The sequence below is a fragment of the Arvicanthis niloticus genome, chromosome 1, assembly GCF_011762505.2.
Source record: "Arvicanthis niloticus isolate mArvNil1 chromosome 1, mArvNil1.pat.X, whole genome shotgun sequence".
NCBI classification, from domain to species: Eukaryota; Metazoa; Chordata; class Mammalia; order Rodentia; family Muridae; genus Arvicanthis; species Arvicanthis niloticus.
The window spans coordinates 75,810,891-75,831,301 of record NC_047658.1 but is presented as its reverse complement, the minus strand read 5'-3'; the positions used below and the strand labels follow the sequence as shown (position 1 = coordinate 75,831,301).

The following is a 20,411-nucleotide window of genomic DNA, read 5'->3' as shown; positions in this document are numbered from 1 at the left end:
AGAAGCATACAAGTCAAAGTGCTAATGGGGCTCATTCTTTTACCAAAGGTTCTGGGTTAAAAAAATCATTTCCTTGAATTTCAGTTTCTAGTCATGACATGGCCATCTTGGCCTGTGGTCCCTTCTATCTTCAAGGTTCATCACTCCACACTGCTGCTGTCTTCTCACTGCCATGACTTAAGTATCTACTCTGAGCCTCAATCCATCATGTCAGGTTCCCCAGCCTAGGTACATTTCCTTGTCCCAGGATTTCTTTTTGTTTTGTTTTAATTTATTTATTTATTCACATTACATCTGCATTGCTCCCTGCCCCACTCTCCTCTCCAGTTCCACCCTTACAAATCCATCTCCTCATTGCCCCCTCCTGTTGGAGATTGGTTCTAATGCTTTGATTCAATCAAGAATCTGCATGTCCTTGTCCACACTCTGTTTTTTATCAATCAGCAAAGATACCAATGGCCAATGGCTGAGAATGTGGAGAGACACCTAGAGTTGCGCAGATAGGATGCTGAGAGGAATGGTGCAGAAGAGCCATGACTCAGTGACTCTCAGAGGAAGGATGGGATGCAGTGGAGGCAGGAGATAAAGCCAACCAACCATGTGAGATTTCCGGTAAGTGGCCACTGACCCCTACCCTGATTGGGCCTGGTATAGCAGAGGAAGGTTTAGGAGTGCCCAGCCTTTGAGGCAGCCAAGGCATTTTAAAAAAAAATAAGCTAGTGTGTATGTCTTTCATTCGCCCATCTAAAAATAGCTCCTGGGTGGATGCGTGTGTGCAATTCACCAGAAACACAAAATGGTAGAGCAAAAATTCTCCTCTACACTCTCCTCAGAGAAGGGGAAGCTCCCCCTGGGTACCACCAGACCCTGGGACATACAGTCTCAGTAGGATTAAATATATCCTCTCCCACTGAAGCCCAGCCAGGCAGTCCAGTTAGGGGAAGGGGATTCAATGGTAGGCAACAGAATTAGAGACAGCCTCTGTTCTAATTGTTAGGGAACCTGCAGGAAGACCAAGCTGCTACAAATGTGTAGGAGGCCAAAGTCTAGCCCCTGGATATTTTTTGATTGGTGATTCAGTCTCTGTGAGTGTCCTAAAATTCTTAACCACAGTCTGAGACATATGGGGGGGGGGATTTTTTTTCTATTCCCCACTCAGCAACATTTCATTCTGATATAGAAATACAATGTTTGCCTGCAAAATTCATGGTGTTCTTGTTTTTAATAGCTGAGTAGTATTCCACTGTGTAAATGAACCACATTTTCTCTATCCATTTGTTGGAAAACATCTGGGTTGTTTCTAGTTTCTGACTATTACCTATAAAGCTTCTATGAACATAGTTGAGCATCCTTGTGATGTGATGGAGCATCTTTGGGTATATGCCCAGGAGTGGTATAGCTGGATCTTGAGGTAGTACTATTCCCAGTTTTTTGAGAAACTGCCAAATTAATTTCCAGAATGGTTGTACAAGTTTGCAGTCCCATCAGCAATGGAGGAATGTTCCCCTTGCTTCACATCCTTGTCAGCATGTGCTGTCCCTTGAGTTTCTGATCTCAGCCTTTCTGATGGGTACAAAGTAGAATCTCAGAGTTGTTTTGATTTGTATATCCCTGATAACTAAATACATTGAACATTTCTTTAAGTGTTTCTTGGCCATTAGAGATTCCTCTGTTGAGAATCCTGTTTAGCACTGTACCCCATTTTTTAAAATTGAATTATTTGGGTTGTTGATATCTAAATTCTTATGCAAATGGATGTAACTAGAAAATATCATCCTGAGTGAGGTAACACAGACCCAAAAGGACATGTCTAGTATGTACTCACTTATAAGAGGACATTAGCCATAAAGTACAGGATAGCCACACTGCAATCCACAGATCCAAAGAAGCCAAATAACAAAGATGCCCAAGGAAGAATGCTTGAAACTTTCTCTGAAGGGGAAATAAAATAGATATTGGAAGGGGAGGGAAGGAGGGAGGGAGGGAGGGAGGGAGGGAGGGAGGGAGGGAGGGAGGGAGGGAAGGAAGGAAATGAGTAGGAGAGGGGAAGAGGAGGGGAAATGGGGTCAGAGGGACCAGGTATAGGGAGAGCAAGGCAGGGAGAACTGAAATGGGCAGGAAGGAGGCATCTCCACAACACGTCAAAGACATGGGATAGGGGAGGCCCCAGGGAATCTATAGTGGTGACGAAAGCTGAGACTCCTAGCAGTGGTGGACATGGAGCCTCCTGTAGCCAGGCAGGACTCCAGTGGAAGGATAAGGACAGCAACCCATCCACAAAACCTTTGACCCAAAATATGTCCTGCCTACAAGATGTGCAGGGACAAAGATGGGGCAGAGACAAAGGGAATCACCAGTCAATGACTGGCCTAAATTGAGACTCATCTCATTGGCAACAATCAATCCCTGACACTATTAATAATAATATGTTATCCTTACAGACAGAAGTCTAGCATAACTGTCCTCTGAGAGATTCCACCCAGCATCCAATGGAAATACATGTAGATACCTACAGCCAAACATTAGATGGAGTTCGGGCAGACTTATGGTAGAGTTGGGGGAAGGATTGAGGGACCCGAAGAGGACAGGGACTCCACAGGAAGATCAACAGAGCCAATTAACCTGTACCTTTGGGGGCTTCCAGACACTAAACCACCAACCAAAGAGTGAGTATGGGCTGGACCTAGGCCCCCAGCATATATGTAGTAGATGTATAGCTTGGTCTTCATGCAAATCCTCTAACAACTGGAGCAGGCACTGTCCCTGAACCTGTTGCCAGCCTGTGGATCCTGTTCCCCTAACTGGGTTGTGTTATCTGGCCTCAGTGGGAGAGGATGTACCTAGTCCTGTAGTGAGGTGATGTGCCAGGGTGGGGTGATATTCAGGGGAGTCCTCCACCTTCTCAGAAGAGAAGTGGAGGGGGAGTGCTTCAAGGAGCTGTGAGGAGAGGATTAGGAGGAGGGGCTGATACTGGGATGTAAATTGAATAAATAAATTGATGAAAAAAGAAATATACTATTTAATGATAAAAACAAAGACTATTTCTCCGCCATCATTCTTTAGCACATAAGCATCACACTGGTGTCTCTCCTGGGTCGGATTGTGTTTCAGGGTTTGTTTTTTTAAAATTGCTGTCTGGTCTTGTTAATAAAATAAAAAAGGGGGAGAGGCAGAGAGCCTTTGGGGCTGCTTGGAAAGAATCTGACATGAGCCAAGGACAAGGAAATGGGCTGTTGGCAGGAATATGACTTTGGCCAAGGACAAGGAAGTGGGCTTCAGGCAGGAATCTGACTTTAGGCTAGAACAAAAAAGTAATTTCAGGTAGAAATCTAAATCTTAGGCTAGAACAAAGAAGTAATATCAGGCAGGAATCTAAATCTTAGGCTAGAACAAAGAAGTAATTTCAGACAAGAATCTAAATTTTAGGCTAGAACAAGGAAGTAGGCTTCAGACTTGAAAATGACCTTGGGCTAGGACAGGGGAGTAGGCTCAGATACTTTGGTCATCCTGATAAGCCCTTAGAAACAGTGATCACAGGAGTGTTCATGTAATTGGGATTAATGCCTTGCTTGTTCTTTGACTATTTGTGTTTATTATCTTGCTTGTTCCTTGACTATGTACATCTATTGTATTGCTAGTCCCTCAACCTAGAACTGACCTTAATACTTGTATGTAATTAAAATGGTATAAAGGCATAAAGGAGGAGAGGTGATAGGATGGGGGGTTCTAGGGAGGGGAAATGGGGAAAGAGGGTGACATCCGTATTGTAAATAAAATATCCAATAAAAAATTTTAAAAACTTAAAAAAAATAAAATTGCTGTCTGAGTTACCAACTTGAACTTCATAATTTATGTGAAGTTTTGCTTGAGATTGGGACAGAATTTCAAACAACTTCTGACAAGCACTAAACCTACTTCTGTCTTTTGTCCTATGTATGTACAAAAACATTGAGTTTTAGCATCAACGATTATTTAAAAAAAAAAATGAACTCTGAAAAACGTTGAGGATGCCTCAAATGCCCTGTGTGGAATCAAATATTCAGCCAAGATTTAGTTCTTCCTGTAAAAGTAAGGAGCACATCCATCTCGTTATTATGTGGATTTGATTTCATCCCTAATAGTGAGAAATTATTTATATACCAAAGATTATTTTAAGGCTTGGAAAAATGGCTCAGTGGTTAAGAGGGCTCACTCTTAGAGGAGTAGAGTTTGGCTTCCAGCATACAGACTGGGTAGCTGAAAACTGCCTGTAACTTCAGTTCTGGGGGACCTGAGGCTTCTAGTCCTGCTGTTGGGGGTACATGTCCCCCCAACAGCAGGACTAGAAGCTGGAGCTTACGATGTGATGCAAATACCTTCATGAAATACCATTTTACAACTTGGGCTTCTCCCCACCCCCTTCTATACCAGAAACTAAACTCAGGGCCTCACACATGCTAAACTAAGCTTGCCCTATATCTCAACCCTTTCTTTTTGTTGTTGTTTGGCTAGTGTTTGTTTGTTTGATTTTCAACTTTAAGCCAGTCTTACTAAGTTGCCAAAGTTGACCTTCAATTCACTCTAAAATGAGAGTTTTCCTTTTGCCACTTACAAGCGTGGAAGAGGAAACCAAGGTTCTGAAATGCATTGTGAAGAATCCTCATAATCTGAACTTTTCATCCTGCCTCGAGAGTCCTGCCCCGTCTCCCACTGAGAAGGTATGACAAGCTGCAGTCAGCCCCATCCTGCAAACACTTGGTCCAGGAAGGCTCAGGTAGCAGTTCAGGAAGCATGCTAAATAAGACGTATTATTTTCCTCTAGGCTGCAACTCCCATTTCTTCTGTTTGCGTTGTAAACAAGTTTACAGCAACCCCTTCTTTCATCTTGCCATAGTATTAACAAGCTGGGGGAGGCTGAATTTTCCTCAAGGCTGTTGGCATGCACAGGCAAAGTCAAGATGCAGAGGAACCCCTGCATAAGGGATCTCAGAGATGCATCCCATTCCCACAGGGACAGCTGCAGAAGCGCAGGGCTGAAACCCGTGCCAGTGTCATGTGACACAGAAGCTCGAATTGTTGCTATGAGGCAGGAGCAGCTCAGTGGCCACTGCCGAATGTCTGTGGGTCCCCACCATCAAAGGCACTGTTCCTTTCGAGGGCAAGTTGGGCATCTCGCTCCCAGTAAGTTCTGCCGGGAAGGGCGGGGCAGGAAGGAACCCGGGGCTGGGGGAACAGCCGCAGGCGGTGATCTGTGCAGGATTCATGGGCGGTTTCCCAGCTGGCTTGGACACTGGACCTCTAGGCCAGAGAACTACGCAGCAGACTTTTCTGGAACAGGTTGGGATGAAAACAAACTGGCCTAGTAAGAGAGCTGGGCAGAGTTGAGGACGGTTGTGGGGAAGCGGGCCACGCCTCTTACAGGTGGATTTTTGTGTCAGTTACCTGTATCGGGAGGTGCTAGTGAGTCCTCAGGCCACTCACTGCTCCACTGCTCCAGCGGTGGAATCCGAAGTGAGTCTCTAGAGAGGTGAGCTCTGTCCCCAGCCTTGCTATTAGCTGGTAAGAATACCACAGCTATCCCCTGGTGGCCTGTTAAAACGAATGCAACCGACCACTCCTCCCCTGCCATTGCAACTTTGGCTGAAGCCAGGAGGAAGGCAGATAAACAAGGAGGGCCTGAAGACACTGGCACTCTGGGATAGGTGCCAAGCCTGGTCCAGGGGGCTTCTTGGACCTGCAGCTAACCTCTCTGTCCTCTGGTCCCAGAGAGAGCCTTCTGATTTAGTATCTTTCTCTCTGTTAGTCCTTTGAGACATAAGATCAGCCACACTTAGAGCTGCCTAGCCCACCCAGCATGGGTGAGATCTGAGGTTTGTATTTGCACTGTATCTGCCAGGACCAAACCTGTCGCTGGGGCCATTGTGATTCTCAGAGCCCTGAAGAAAATGAGCATGAGTGTCAAGAAGAAAGATCTTATCACCTTACAGGACCCTGAAGCCAAGTATCCGCTGCCTTTGATTGAGAAGGAGGTAGTGGGATACCTAAACCTTCCTCTGGTTAGGTGAAAAAGGAGGACTGGGCATGGGGGGAGAATGCTAGCTGGGAAGGTGGGGTGAGCAGTCACCTCAGGACCAAATGGAGCACCACAGCAAAGGTCCTGGAGAGGCAACAGAACCTGCCTACCTTTTTTTTTCTCTCTCTCTCTCTCTCTCTCTCTTTCTAATCAGCAAATCAACCACAACACCAGAAGGTTCCGCTTTGGACTGCTCTCACCAGACCATGTCCTAGGGCTTCCTGTAGGTGAGCAGTGCTTGGTGACATCTGAAAGTCTGGGCGTTTGAGTACTCGGCTCCTATTAGCAATGGATTCCATTCTCGTGGGATATGGAGAGTACACTGATATAACCCTGGACCTCATGAATGGAGGGAGTAGACAGGTGGACTTGAGGACAGTGTCCCCATTGATCCACTTGAACCGTCACAATAGTAATAGCGTGAGGAGCACTGATAGATGTAATCCTAGAGTCAGGAGGTCTAAGATCTCATTAAAGGCATCTGTCCATGCAATTTGAGGCCTTCTCTGACCTTCCATCTATAAAACAGTATTTTGCAGGCCTGTCTGCATGTAGTGAGGGTAAAATGAATGACAAAAATATGGTGTTGTGCAGGGATGAGAAGAGCAGATGTTCCTTTGCAGTCAAAGTCCAATATTCAAGGGAAGTCACTAGCAATGCAAATTCCCTAATTGGATGGATTATCTGAGGGGTCCTTAGGCCCACTTAAGGAGGGGCTCACTGTGGAAACCAGCCCTAGCTGACCTCCTGAACTGTCCTGATTCCAGTTTCATCAGTAGTAGTTCTAGACAGCTCCTAAGATGAAAAACCTAAGAGACAGGGGTGGGATCGAGAAGCCGTGCCCCTTGTCTCCTGGAGTTTTATTGATGGCCTACTTTCAAAGAAAACTCTGACTTCAACTCTGCCAAGTGATGAAATTATTATAGTATGAAGAATCCTGCAGGGCCCCCGAGCCTGCTTGCTTTCCCTCCTCTGTCACTGGGTATTCCATTCCTCTGCTTAGCCTATCACCACCCTGCTGGGAGGCAGTGTGAAAGCACAAGCCACTTGAGAAATAGAATTTGTAGAGACTTCTCTGACCTGCTTTCTCTTCAGCCCCAAAGGAAGCTGTGTGGTCAGTGGGACAAGGCAATGTCCAGCCCTCTAAGAGTCTTGGTAGGGAAACTGTGGATGCCTCACAGTTCAGCTGGCACAAAGATGGGTAGTGGTGGGACCCTGGAACCCGAGACACAACTTCATTCTGTGTAGCGATGCAGTGACTGAATGTCTAGGTCCCAGTTTCAGGTGAGCTCCCATAAGGAAGCTGCTGCTTCAGGCTTATGTTATCTAGTGTCCCTGGTGCCCAATCAGGCTATGACTGTAAGTTTGCCCCTCAGTCTCAAGGGACTCCTCCAAGACCCAGCTTTACACTGTCCCTGTGTCCTCAAGCACCCCACTCCCCACTTTCCTTTTGCCCCCTCTTCATCTCTGTTTCACTCTGTTTCCATTTCTATCTGTATTTCTAATTTCCCAGGTTCACTTACTTTCTACTTCATCTGAACCTGTCCTGAAACCTTCTTTGGCCTCTAGCTTCTAGCATCGGTTGATGCAGCTCCTTCCCTCAGTACTAACTGCCTTGGCCCTGAAGTCTGCACTTCAATCTGACCCATTATCTGGCATCAGGCTATAGTCTAAACTCATATGTCTTTGACCCTCCAGGTCTATAGAATTCTACTCTGGACAGGCAAAGACACTGTGTAAATATGCCCGTTGCCACTCAGCAGAGCCAATAGCCAGATTGCACACACTGTTACTTTATTTGGGACCCTCCAGCACTCATGAGGCTAAGCCCGGTTCTATCCTGGGACACAGATGGAGTACTGGTGACTCCCTACCAGACTCCAGGTTAGGAAGAAAAACCTTCATGAAGACAATAGTTTTATTTAAACAGAAATTTTTTTTTTCTGATTTCTTTTTTGAGATCAGATCCTGCTCTTAGCCCAAGCTGTACTGTGATTTATAGCTCAGATTAGCTTTGAACTCGAGTCAATCTCTAATGTCCAAGTGCTAGGATTACAGTTGTGCACCACCACACCTGGCTCTTTTCTGATATTTTTAGTGTCCGTTCCCACTTTTAATTCAGTCTTACACTAAGAGTTACAGTGTGATCGTGGCTGGGCAGGTGCTATCTTTTGGGGGGGGGTGCGTTGCTCCTGGATCCTATTTACTATCCTCAGGCTTAACATTTGGTACATTTTTTGTAGGTAACTATGTCCATCTCTTGGCACAAATTAACAGTGAATTGGTGATCAGGGCTTACACGCCTGTCTCCAGTGATGATGATCGAGGCTTTGTGGACTTCATTATAAAGGTAAATAATGCCCATCTTACCCAGCTGTTTGGGACCCCCAGGTATCCCAAGTTTGGCAGAGTAGAGAACAGTGCTCTGGGGGGGGGGAGGACTTGCAGCCTGGACACTGCTTTTCAATAGTCTCATTTATCAGCGATACTACACTTTATCCTATAGTGCCTCAAAGGATTGCTGTGGTTAGTTTGTCAACTTCACACAATCTAGAAATCACCTGAAAAGTCTCAATGAGGGACTATCTATATATCCTAGGTTGGTCTGAGGAAATGTCTGTGGTGGATTTGTCTTGATTATATGAATTGATGTAGAAAGATCCAGCCTACTGTAGGTAACACCATTCCCTAAGCAGAGGACACTAGACGGTTTAAGTGCAGAGAGTAAGCTGAGCACTGCCAGGCATGCATGCATACCTTCATTTCTCTCTGTTGGGTGTGATGTGGTGAGCTGCTTCAAGCTCCTGCCTTCACTTCCCTGCAAAGATAGACTTTAACCTGGAATTAGAAGCTAAAATAAACCCTTTCCCCCTAAGTTGTTTTGATGGGATATTTTACTGTGGAAACAAAGATAAAATGTTAAATTGTTCACAGTGAGTGTGACAATATTTACATGCATGATTTCTGATTCCAAGTGTACTTCCCAGCTCAGTGCAACTGTAGCCAAAGACTTGGAAGTGTGAAGGACCCATACTTGCTTTTCAGATCTACTTCAAAAATGTGCACCCCAAGTATCCTGAAGGAGGAAAGATGACTCAGTACTTGGAGAACATGAAAATTGGGGACACCATCCTTTTTCGGGGGCCAACGGGGCGCCTGTTCTACATTGAACCTGGTACCAGGAGCTGTTCAGTGGGGTCTCACAGCTGGGAGAGTCCTCCTGTGGTCTTTCTCAGCCCTAGGGCACATGGGTTTGTACTTCCAGTCTTCAGACATTCACTCACACGAATGCACTTATAGTGACTTCTGTCACTGCTCAAACTCATTACACACGTGTGTACTCATTCCTGCCTTTGCACAGATGTATGAACGGTGCCTGTTGATGAGCACAATGCAGGGAGTCCACACTAATCGGTTCACCCAGATTCTCCATTTACTCACTCATTCACCATTGCCATGGAGGGGGCTCTAAGAGGCTCAGAGTTCATTTCAGCTTGCCTAAGAAAAGGCCCAGCTATCCCCTGGGATGCCCAGGCTTGATTTCCACTCTACACACTGGCATATCAGAGGCAGCCTGTGAAGCTACTGTGTCAGAATGGCTTGGGATGCTACAACCTGTCCCTTAGCTGAACCTGCCTTCTAAGAGTCAGGCATCTTTTGTAGGCTGCCAGACAAGGGCTGCAGAAGTCAAAAACATCTTTATATTTCCAGGGACCCTTCTAATCAAAGCAGACAAAACGAGTGAGCCTGAGAAAAAGCTGGTTCATCACCTGGGGATGATTGCTGGAGGCACAGGTAAGATTTCTGGGGTCCCTCTAAGACCTTTCTAACCTGGGAGTCCTTTGACCCTACCTATAAGAAGTGCTGTGAGAGATTCCTCCCCAGCTGTGGTCGTGGGAATGTGGAATCAGATACTGAATCTGACCCCTGTTCCTCTTAAGTCAGGACTGTGTGGCCAGGCTAGGCAGGCTTTGCTCACTGGTTCCTAAATCATGGAAGAACCAGTTCCAGCCTGACTTTCCAAATCCTATGAGAATGAACTCTCAGGGAGACATACAGGGTTAGGCACCATCACAGACTGTTTTAGTACTATTATGTTCACTGGCCCTAGTCTCCTCGTGTGTGTGTGTGTGTGTGTGTGTGTGTGTGTGTATACATGTGTGTGTGTACATACACACATATATAAATACATAATGTATGCCACCTGAACACCCAGGCTCAGAATCATGACTATTATTATTATACTATGAATTTGCTTTTTTTTTTAACTAGCTCACAAAATGTTCTTTCCCTCTTGTCACAGGAAATTTTAAAAAAAGGGCTGAGCCCATGGCTCAGTTGGTAGAGTGTTTGCCTACCACAGGAGGCCCTGGGTTCAATCCACAGTACCACATAAAACCAGGCATGCTGACACATTGTAACTCCAGTACTTGACATGATCAGAAGTTCAAGGTCATTCCTTGGCTACATGATGAACTGAGACCACCCTGAGATACATGAAACTCTGTCTTTAAAAGGAAAAGGGGTCTTTGACCTTCTGTTGCTTTAGAAAGAGACACCAAAATCAAGGGTGTTCTTCCCCACTTTGAGTTTTGGGGGACAAAAGGGAAAATGGTAGAGGGAGAATCAGTGAAGGTGTTAGTCCACTAAAGGCCAGAGACTGGGACACAGGAGACGGGCGCAAACGGCCTGTGCACTGTTTTGCAGGCATTACACCCATGCTGCAGCTGATTCGCCACATCACGAAGGACGGCAGCGATGGGACCAGGATGTCGCTCCTCTTTGCCAACCAGGTTAGTTCTGCAGAGTCAGCCCAGAGTTTGGCACAGTAGCATGGAATGTCCTGAGTCAGGCCTCTGTGTGAATTCATTCCTCCCTCACTGCCTGAGGACACCCTGCTTGGCTGCCTGTGGCTGTGGGAGGCTATGTGGGCTCAGCAAGTCTGCTGGCAGCTGAAGAAGCTAAGGCCAGGCCTGTTCCGCTTGTTTCTGTTTAACTCTTCTATCTTCTCTACAGTCCTACTCCATGCACTGAGCTTCCTCCTTAATCCCCAGTTCTCTGTTTTTCTGAGTATTGAATAACGGGTGTTCCTGCTGGAAACTGTTAAGTTCAGAAGAACGCTTTGTTTGTCTTTTTCCCTGTGTGTACTGTGTATCTATATATGACATATCCTCATAAACGCACACCAATATTTTTTTTTTCACTTAGTAGGATCACATAGGCATTTTCCTCTTGCTAACTTTAAATATTCACACCAGAGTCAAAGTAATGTTTTACTAGATATTCATTCGGGTTCTTTCCAGATTTTTGGTCATAAACAATAACTAATTATAAGTAACTGTTAACTTTTATTTTCTGAAACAATGCCAGAAGTAGAATTACTAAACTCTTGTATGACCCAAGCCTGGGCACTCTCTTGGAGCCTTGGCCCACTTTTCCCAGATGCAAACGTAGACCACCTTCCCCTGGCTCCTCAGAGAAGGCCAACCTGCACTAAGCCTGTGTCCTTTGGCCTGTTAGGCCTGATCCTGGATGCAGGGAAATGAATGGGGACTTTTGCATGCAGTTGGTGGTCTGTGCAGCTAGTCCTTCCAGCCAGAGGACAGCCTTGCTGTCCCTACTCCACTCTCACCCATCAGACCCTCCAGCTCTGGCTCAGCTGGTTAAGAGCACTGACTGCTCTTCCAGAGGTTCTGAGTTCAATTCCCAGCAACCACATGGGATCTGATGCCCTCTTCTGGTGTGTCTGAAGACAGCTACAGTGTACTCATATACATAAAATAAGTAAATACATCTGAGAAAGAGAGACAGACAGACAGACAGACAGACAGACAGACAGACAGTAGCAGGACCTTGTCTGCCCTACAGTCTGGCAAGGTCTCGAGCTCGAACAATGGCAGTTCAGTTATGAATGTGCAGACCCATGTGTTCCATATAGAGGGCCATACTGGCTGTTCCTAGAGAGGCCTTTATGTAATGTTGTTTCTTTTCTAGACAGAAGAGGATATCTTGCTGAGAAAGGAGCTAGAAGAAGTCGCCAGGACTCACCAGAACCAGTTTGACCTGTGGTATACACTGGACAGGCCTCCCAGTGGTATGGCCCATGTTGCTCTCCTTTATTCTGGGCCAGCTCTACCCTTTGACACACCTGTAGACTAGTCTCTAGGTTTTGTCAGTTTTGTCTTTAAGGTTTACTCCAAAGGAGATTATGCCTGGGGGCTCTTGGTCTGTATAGGGCATGCAAGAATCTGAGTGGGAGGATATCGAGAGCAGCAGTTTATAAATGGGAGTCGAGGGCAAGTGCTAAATGAGCCTTCTACATGCCACACGCTGCACTGAGGATAAACTCTGAGCCACCAGGCTATTTGAACACATACAGCACAGTCAGCACATTGCACCTAATATGACCACTGGCTCGTTAGCCTCTTGTACCTGCTCATGGCTACTTTGCCCCTCACCACCAACCTCTTTTGAACAGCAGACTTCAGATGCTGAGCTTCAGCCAGCTCCTGCAGCCTCAGCTAGCATCCCAGGAACTACCATGCACCTTGCATCATGCATGACATATCTTCTGCTTCCATGATCCAGGCCTCTCTATACCTATAAGCTGTCCAGCAGAGACCGCTGCCCAATTCCACAAACACCAGTGTGGCCTCCTCACCCCTACTTAACAGCCCCACTTTCTACTCATCATCCCGAGTCTCCAAATTCAAGGCTTGAGTTTAGAATCTGGAAAAAAATGCTATGGATGGCTGGGAACCCCTAGGTCTGCTTCTTGACTCAACTATGGCAACCAGCAGTGCTGACTTCTAAGCTCTTGTAGGGCAGCCTGGTCTCTTCCCCTTTCTGCTTCATTTCAGGCTGGAAGTATAGCTCGGGCTTTGTTACTGCTGACATGATCAAGGAGCACCTTCCTCCTCCTGGGGAGACCACACTCATCCTGGTATGTGGCCCACCACCTCTGATCCGGGAGGCAGCTCACCCCAGCCTGGAGCAGCTCGGCTATACAAAGGACATGATTTTTACCTACTAACACCTCTCATGCTACTTGGTGGGTCCCTCTCTGTTTCAGAGTGAGTTTGGCTTTACCCTGTCCAACTAGGGTATTTGCAAGGTGTGTCTCCATGCACCCTTAGGCATGATGTTCTTTTAGTTGTGGGCATAGGAAGAGTTCAAGGGGCTGGGGACAAAAGTGATTTTTGAGCTTTTAGAGGCTGGGAAGGAAGCCATTTTTTCCATGACTTTCTCCATGGCTTAGTGGAATAAATTGGAGTATTCTGCATTTAGCTCACAATGTGTGGATATGTAGAAAATACACTAGGCAAGCCAGGACTTTCCAATGTGGAGTAGGGGTGTGATCAGAACTGGCAACATAGCAATGGTTGCGGGATAGAATTCCAGCAGGATCTAAACAGGTCTCTATCAAACTAACCACTTACAAACCTTCTTTACATTTCTCTGCTTTGAAGGCCAAACTCACAAGAGGTCAAAGGCCTTGTGTGTTCTTCCTTGCCTTGTGAGACACTTTTTAAAAAGCTGTATGTCAGGGCAGTAAATCCACAGTAGGTGGGCTCCAGGAACCCCTTTCTTACCCCCTGCATTTTGTACAGCAGATGGAGACATAGGGGATATTTATATTTTAGCATCCTCCATCTCGGTGCTGTGCTAAAGTTGTCATTGTTAAGTTTCTTCATTTACTATTTCCAGAAGTTGTGCTTCAAATCCCATCATTCGACCCAGATGATGCAGGGACCGCTAGTGCCACCTGCAGTTCAGAGTGAGAATAACACACTGATGCTCTTGTTACTTTGGGGGTAAGCTCACCCCAACTCCATTCCTTATAACCTTCCTTATAGGCCAGAGGTTCTGTGGAGCTTTTGTTCTCTAAGTTACACAGGAGGAAACAGACAGTGTTAGTCATGCATTTCCCCAGTCATTCAAACAGTGGGTGGCACAGTTGCCTTTAAACCTGGATCTGTTTAACTCTATGTCTGTTCTCCTTTCGGAAGAACTGGCATAGTAGCAGCACTGTTAGCAGCTACTGCTGGACTCGCATCATGCGATGTGGATGTGCACGTGTGTGTGTGTGTGTGTGTGTGTGTGTGTGTGTGCAGGAGGGGGAGGAGGGCTGGGGGTACAAGAAAAAGAAGAGAGGATTGTGGTTACAGGGAGCTCTCTATACCCTTCACCACCTCAAACAAGGCTGGGAAGGACACTCCACGTCCATCCACCCACTTGTGCTCAGTGTGTCCTCACATAATGCTCTACTTAGGGAAAGACACGACTGTCCACTCTGGGCTACATTGCCCAGCTTGGCCTTGAACTTGCTCTGTAGCCCAAGTCATCCGTGAACCGCAGAATCCTCCTGCCTCAGCTTCCCAACTAATAATAACTAGGATTACAAGCATGTGCCGCCAGGTTCAGCTGCAAAGCCTTTCACCAGTGGACTCGTCCCACCTGGCTAGATTTTTTTTGTTCCCTAGACCTTCTGGTGATTTTATTGGTCATTTGACAAAGCCTGGAGATGTTTTTGGCTTGCCTAGCCAGAGGAGGTACCAATGATAGTGGTCACTGGCAACCTGATTAAAAGCAGTACACCTGGGACTGACAGTCCACACGGACTCAGCGGTTTAAGCGGCAGGTACACATGAACATAACCTAAGAGTGAACTGTCAACATCTCAGAGGCACACAGTGCTGAAGGGCAGAGTTGATTTGGAACCAGAAGAAATAATAAAGGAATTGAAGCAAAGACAAATCGGTGGACTCACAAAGGCTGGCAAGATGGTGGAAAGGTGGCACAAAGGTGGCAAGACAGCAAGCTCATCTGTGATTAAGGAATTCAAAGCAGAAATGTGACAAGGTGACAGAAGTGGAAAATGTTTGGCAGGGACCATCTAGGAAAGTGAGGAATCAAGTAGAAAACCATGGGCAGCGGTCAGATCGCAAGGCTGGAACTATAACAGCCATGGCCTGGGCAGGAACTGGCTTGTATGAAATGGAACAGAAAAATAAATAAAGTTCTAGTTTGAAGACTGTCCACTAGGGGGAGGTGTTTGACCAGACACTGTACCTGAGGCAGGCGAGGGGGAAATGTGTGTCATGTTGCCTTGTGTGTCTTGGAATGCAGGTAGATGAAAGCTGCTGGGGGATCAATAGGGGAGGCCTGGTTCACAGGCCCAGGCTTCTGGAAGTCGACATGCATACTTCTATGAAGCTGCCCCAGAGAGTCTCCTGACCCTCCCCGCAATCATTTCACTCAGCCACTGCAGAACATACAGAACAGTTTGTACATCCATTTTCCCCCTCCAATCAGAGGCTTTTATGAACTAATAGCTCATTGTCTTTGTTCTTCATTTAGCACCTCACTTTCATCTCTGCGGGAGCGGTCTGCAGTTTGCATATAAAAGTACAAAAGGTAGAAAAGTGTTGTGGAAAGCAAGCACTGACGATGACACAGAGAAACATGGGGACATGTCTGCACACCTGTCCCACCTCTCTGCTTTTGCTCCTGTCAGCACCTACATCCAAGGTGGCCCACAAGCCCCATCTAGGTGGCTCTGTGCCAACTCCTTATTGAGGCAAACATTCAGGCTCCACACATGCCTCTCTAGGCTCTCAGCCACGAAGAATGTCATCTGCAGTCATCAGCATCAGGGACAGCCAGGCGGGTCATTCAGTAGTTGGTCCTGGCTCAGTAGAGTCTGGAAGAACACAGCCAAAGGGGCAGTTTAAGAGTCCATAGGCCAAGGCTACCCTGCAGCATCTTCACAAGAAACAGACACTGGAAGTGGCCCATATCTAACATCACTGACCTACAAAGTTGTGGTATCCCAGGGAGCCTGAGCACTGAGTGTTGGGCAGACAGTGATGTTAACATAAAAATGGGCTGAGGACAAAGCCTGGTGTACACAGGCGCTTGCCTTTCTTGCACAATTTCCTAGGTTCAGTCCCTACCACCACCACCCATACATATATACACATAAAACTAAGCCTTTTACCTTAGAGATAGACTCATTATTTCAAGACCACCAAACATTTGTTAGAGATCACGGGCCAAGATTATACAGAGACATTTCCCTGTGTGAGCCAAGAGACAAAGTCTGTGTGGCACTGACATAAGGAACTCTTCTACTTTGCCTTTAGACAGTTTTCTAACTGTGGGTAGCCATTTCTTGCTGCCTCTGGCTTTCCCATGTGATTTACAAGAGGGCTATCATTGGCCCCCGCTGTATTAGGGCTAAATAATATTAGTTATCTAGAAGTAACTAAAGCCAGTCTCAGGGACAATAGCACACCTAAGCTCCTAGAGCTAGTAAAAGGCACACAAGGACTTGAGTCACTCCTACATTCCCCAAAACTTCTTTGCTTGGGACCAAGCTGCCTCCCCATGGATTGATTTGTATTCTTGGGCATGGCAGGCTCTCCTAAACTTTCAGGGTACATCCCTGATATCAGAGGAGCAATGGGAACACATGCTCTTCTGTGCCAAGAAGAAAAAACAGTATTCACTGGGCCAGAAGTGAGTCGGAGCTTGGTCTGGCTGGAAGGGTGACCCAAAACTGCTCGGGTACCATCCTATCATTACCAGCTCTGAGACCAGTGAAAGGCTCCAGCATCCTGAATGTTTAGGCCAACTTTCCAAAAGGCCTGTGAGCCTCCAATGCCCTGCAGAGGCTCAAAGTCAGCAAGAGGCCAATGGAGGAGGTCTTTGGGCTTCTGTGTGCCTCCGAGCTGGGTCAGAACCTGAGCCACTATCAAGTAGCATCATTTCCTCTCCTGGGGCCATGAACACCACACCACACCAAGCTCACTGGGCTTTACTAGCCATGCCACAAGGAGGGGAGTCAAATCCTACCGTGAGGCGGTGGATGTCCTGGGAGAGGAGCCCTATCTGTGTCACGGTGCCTTCAGAAGGTGCCATCTGTAAAATGGGCAGCAGCCTAATCAGCACACAGGGGTGAAGCCCATGCTTTATTTACAGAGACAGTGGCATGCAAAGCCCCCTCTACTCAAGCGCAGCCTCTCCAGGACATTCTTCCCTGGAGGGTGGATGCAGCGTGTTTTAGGCTCTGAGGAGTGTCAGCTGATGAGACCCATGGAGTTTCAGTTCCTGCACTGCATGCACACAGGCTCTGCCAAAGCCACATTCAGCACCAGCACTCAGTGTGGAGAAGCAGGCCACAGGCAGAGCCTGTCAACAAGCCTCTTGTCCAGTGGTCCAGGTATTTCCAGAAGCAGAGAACAACAGAGATGAGAGCCTTCAGATTATTGGACAGGAGGGTGATTTCCAGGCACAGGACCCCAGATATCATTGCTGTGGTGTAAGAGGGCATCTTCGGGAGGCTGCAGCCTCTTCACGGCACAGGTTCCTCCTTCTCTTGCCTTCTTCCTCCCTCCTCCATCTTCCTTATCTGGAAGCTATAGACATGGAGGCACCAAGGGCAACCCCTTGTAGGAGGAAAACTCAGATCCACTAAGGGAATGGGAATCACATGAGGCCACACAGATTCAGCAGCAATACAAGCCCATGTAAGGTCTGAAAACAGGTGCATGCAACCCCTCACTCGGACATAACCATCAGGGCACAAAACCTAGCCTGACCTGCTCTACAACAGCATTGGCCACTGGGTACCAGAACTAAATACTAGTATTGCCCAACCTGGCAACCTGATGCCCAATTCTCTCACTAGCTGGACTTCAGAGGAGGTAGCAGCCTTAAGTAACAGACCATGGTTGAGCCTTCTGTACATATTAAAAACCAAAATGTTAAGCATCACCTGCATTTGAGGTAGAATCAGAATGCCATAATGGAGCCATCAGTCCTACCTTCCCTGCCAGATGAATAAAACACTGCTGTTATTCTGTAGATGAAGCCCACTGGACCCAGAAGGAGTCAAATGTTAGCCAATCCCAAACTGGAATTTCCTGAGCAGAAGCTCAGACTGGCAGAGTACACATCTCTTCCCGGTCAGTCTCCGGCCAGACGAAGGCCATCTGGTGAGCCCATTACCAGCTAGTCTGTGTCTAAAGCAAGAGACTAGCTCTGTTTCTACTCTTCCAGGAAACAGAAGTGGGCAAGATGTGAAAAGCAGAAGCTTGCCAGAAAGGCTGCCTGTTCATCTCCCCACCCTTCACTCTGAGGCTCATTCTGCTGAAATGGAAAACTACATAGGTTCTGTGTGACAGATGTAACCTCTAGCGAGGGGGTGCGTGACACCCCGGCTGCTTCTGTGCTTCACAGAGGGAGATGAGGCCCAAGGCAATAGGGCCACAGGCATCCTCTGACAGATGTTCCATCCCCTCGGTTAGATCCTAAGTTATAGGCTAAGTATAGTGGGTATCACTCTACCTGCAGCCCCCAAGAAAATTAAAAATGGTTCATACTTTCTACATAAATATTGTTTTTATTATCAGAAACAAGTGGCCACCCTATAGTAAGGTACAATCAAATTACATGTCACTATGGCCTAAATACCCGCTGTTGGCACTTTGATCTCAGCCAAGACTTTGTGGCTCACAGGCCTAAGGCACTTGAATTCTTCCCTCTACTGGAGAATAGGGGCAGTGTCTGAGAACTGAGCCTCCTGGGATTGCCTAGCGCCCGCCTCTGCTCATGTGTTTCCAGAGGAAATATGGATATTATGAATTACTAAACATGTACAAATGTCTTCAGGTGATTTCCCCTGAGTCCACATGTGGCTATAGTCCCCAAAGTCTGTTTCCTTTGTGACTGTGTAACTGTATATCCTGACCATCGTTAAGGTGTGTAGGGAGACCAGCCCAAAGACACACAGTTGTTTTCTGCAGACCATGCACAAGGACGAGGGTGAAGTGCAGTTATATGGTGACACTCGGTGTTACTGTGAGCTCTCCGTGCACAGAGAAGGCAGATGACAGGGGCATCAGCTTATCTGTCCCACCTGGTCCAGACCATCTAGTTCATGGTTATCAAGGGAACTGAGGCCCCGGTAGACACCATAGACCCTGTGGCTGTCACTGACAGCATCTCCGGGCTCCATTGGGCAAATGTAATCTGTAGATTCATCAAACTTCTTTTTTCTCATGTTTCCAAAGTGTGAAAAGCCGAGTTTCCTAGGCTGAAACAGCAAATGCAAGATGATGAGAAGGAGCTCCAGGGTTGGTGTGCAGATGTGACTGATAATATATCTGGGAGCGAGCTCAGGAGGAAAGAAATGAAAGTGCTATGGGAGGTAGAACTCCCGATGACATGCTCTACGCTGACACAAGGCTGGCAGATGAGAACCCGTCAACACAAAGCTGCTTCTCTGAGGCTGTGCCTAAAGCTCAGCCCCACTTTCTCCCCCCCCCCCAGCAACTTCCTATTTCCCATGGTAGATTGAGGGGTGCCCTGGAATGCTACTGTCTGCCACAGCTGCCGGCACATGTGTGAGTAAGGGGCGCCCAGAGCCACAAGGATATCCATATCCCGGAAGAACCTGGGCTGGCCTTCTTTTTTTGCCTGAGCTTCACCCACATTGCTCTTCTGGACTCTTCAAGACACAGGACCTGTCCTGCATCCTTAGCGGAAGGAATATGAGTAGGAGGTATAGCTGGACCCAATGATTGCTTGGGGAGAGTTCAGCTCAGCTTCTGGAGGCCTGCAAGGATGGTGTGGCTTGGGCCAGACTTTGTAGGATTCAGAGAGGCCACAGAATGGGAGGTGCTTGGATGATACTGTGTGCTGGCTGTATCACAGAACGCAAGCATGATGTGCTGCTCTGAGAGCACTCTTAGGGCTTGCAAGATGACTGCGACCGAAACCCCAGGGCATTGTGGCACACAGATGGGCCTGACTGAAGGAACCTAGAACTCATCTGCTTGGCAGAACAGGAGTAGGCACAGCTTCCCAAGAAGAGCTACTTCCTGTACATGTTTCCAGTGTACAGAAACCTGGCTGTTATCCTGGGACTCAGGCCAAGTAGGGAATGGATTTAATAAAGATGAACAGACCTCAGGAGCAGACTCCTACAGCAAAAGCCAAGCATGGCCCTCATATAAGGCTGTACTCACTAGTCTGGCCCAGGCATCGAACTAACAGATGTTTAGCATAAGGATCAGAAGACAGGCGGCTAGAACCCACACACGGACTCTAACAACTCACCCGAACTTTGGCTGTGGTAGTCAGAGGTGTGTAAGCTGGTGAGGCCATTTTATCTCGCTTTTCCTGTTCAGCCTCGGGACCAATCAGGGCGTTGAACTTGGTGGTCAGATGGCGTCTGAGGAGCGTCTTCTGGGGGGGGATGTTAAGAAGCATAGCTAGTGTGTCCCCAGTGAAGCGAGGCTCCAAGATCTAAGAAGAAAACATAGACAAACCTAGCCAGTGGTTACTATAGAGG

The 20,411-nt window shown here is 47.1% G+C and overlaps 2 protein-coding genes across 12 annotated transcripts in view; one reads left to right on the top strand and one right to left on the bottom strand.

Annotated features, from left to right (window-relative positions):
* The first annotated feature begins 4,922 nt into the window (after positions 1-4,922).
* Cyb5r2 (cytochrome b5 reductase 2) lies at positions 4,923-15,091 on the top strand. 2 transcript variants are annotated; one of them, XM_034521361.2, is made up of 9 exons: positions 5,030-5,160; positions 5,876-6,008; positions 6,207-6,279; positions 8,296-8,402; positions 9,098-9,227; positions 9,764-9,847; positions 10,760-10,845; positions 12,047-12,146; positions 12,913-15,091. In XM_034521361.2, the coding sequence occupies exons 2-9, from the start codon at positions 5,925-5,927 to the stop codon at positions 13,083-13,085; spliced, it is 837 nt and encodes a 278-aa protein (XP_034377252.1). In that variant the 5' UTR covers positions 5,030-5,160; positions 5,876-5,924; the 3' UTR covers positions 13,086-15,091. The 2 variants fall into 2 exon arrangements, with proteins under 2 accessions (XP_076796442.1, XP_034377252.1); XM_076940327.1 differs by lacking the exons at positions 5,876-6,008; positions 6,207-6,279 and having other exon boundaries at positions 4,923-5,160.
* Positions 15,092-15,388: 297 nt separating this feature from the next.
* Ppfibp2 (PPFIB scaffold protein 2) overlaps positions 15,389-20,411 on the bottom strand; it is a 147,119-nt gene continuing 142,096 nt past the window's right edge. For 9 of the 10 annotated variants that reach the window (XM_076940277.1, XM_034510078.2, XM_034510087.2 and 6 more), the window contains 2 exons: positions 20,177-20,365; positions 18,436-19,151 (listed from right to left, as the gene is read on the bottom strand). In XM_076940277.1, coding sequence (XP_076796392.1) covers positions 18,957-19,151; positions 20,177-20,365 — 384 coding nt within the window. In that variant the 3' untranslated portion in view covers positions 18,436-18,956. Of the gene's footprint in view, positions 15,756-16,909; positions 16,976-18,435; positions 19,152-20,176; positions 20,366-20,411 lie in introns of those variants that run through there. The other variant, XM_076940313.1, reaches the window with a different exon arrangement.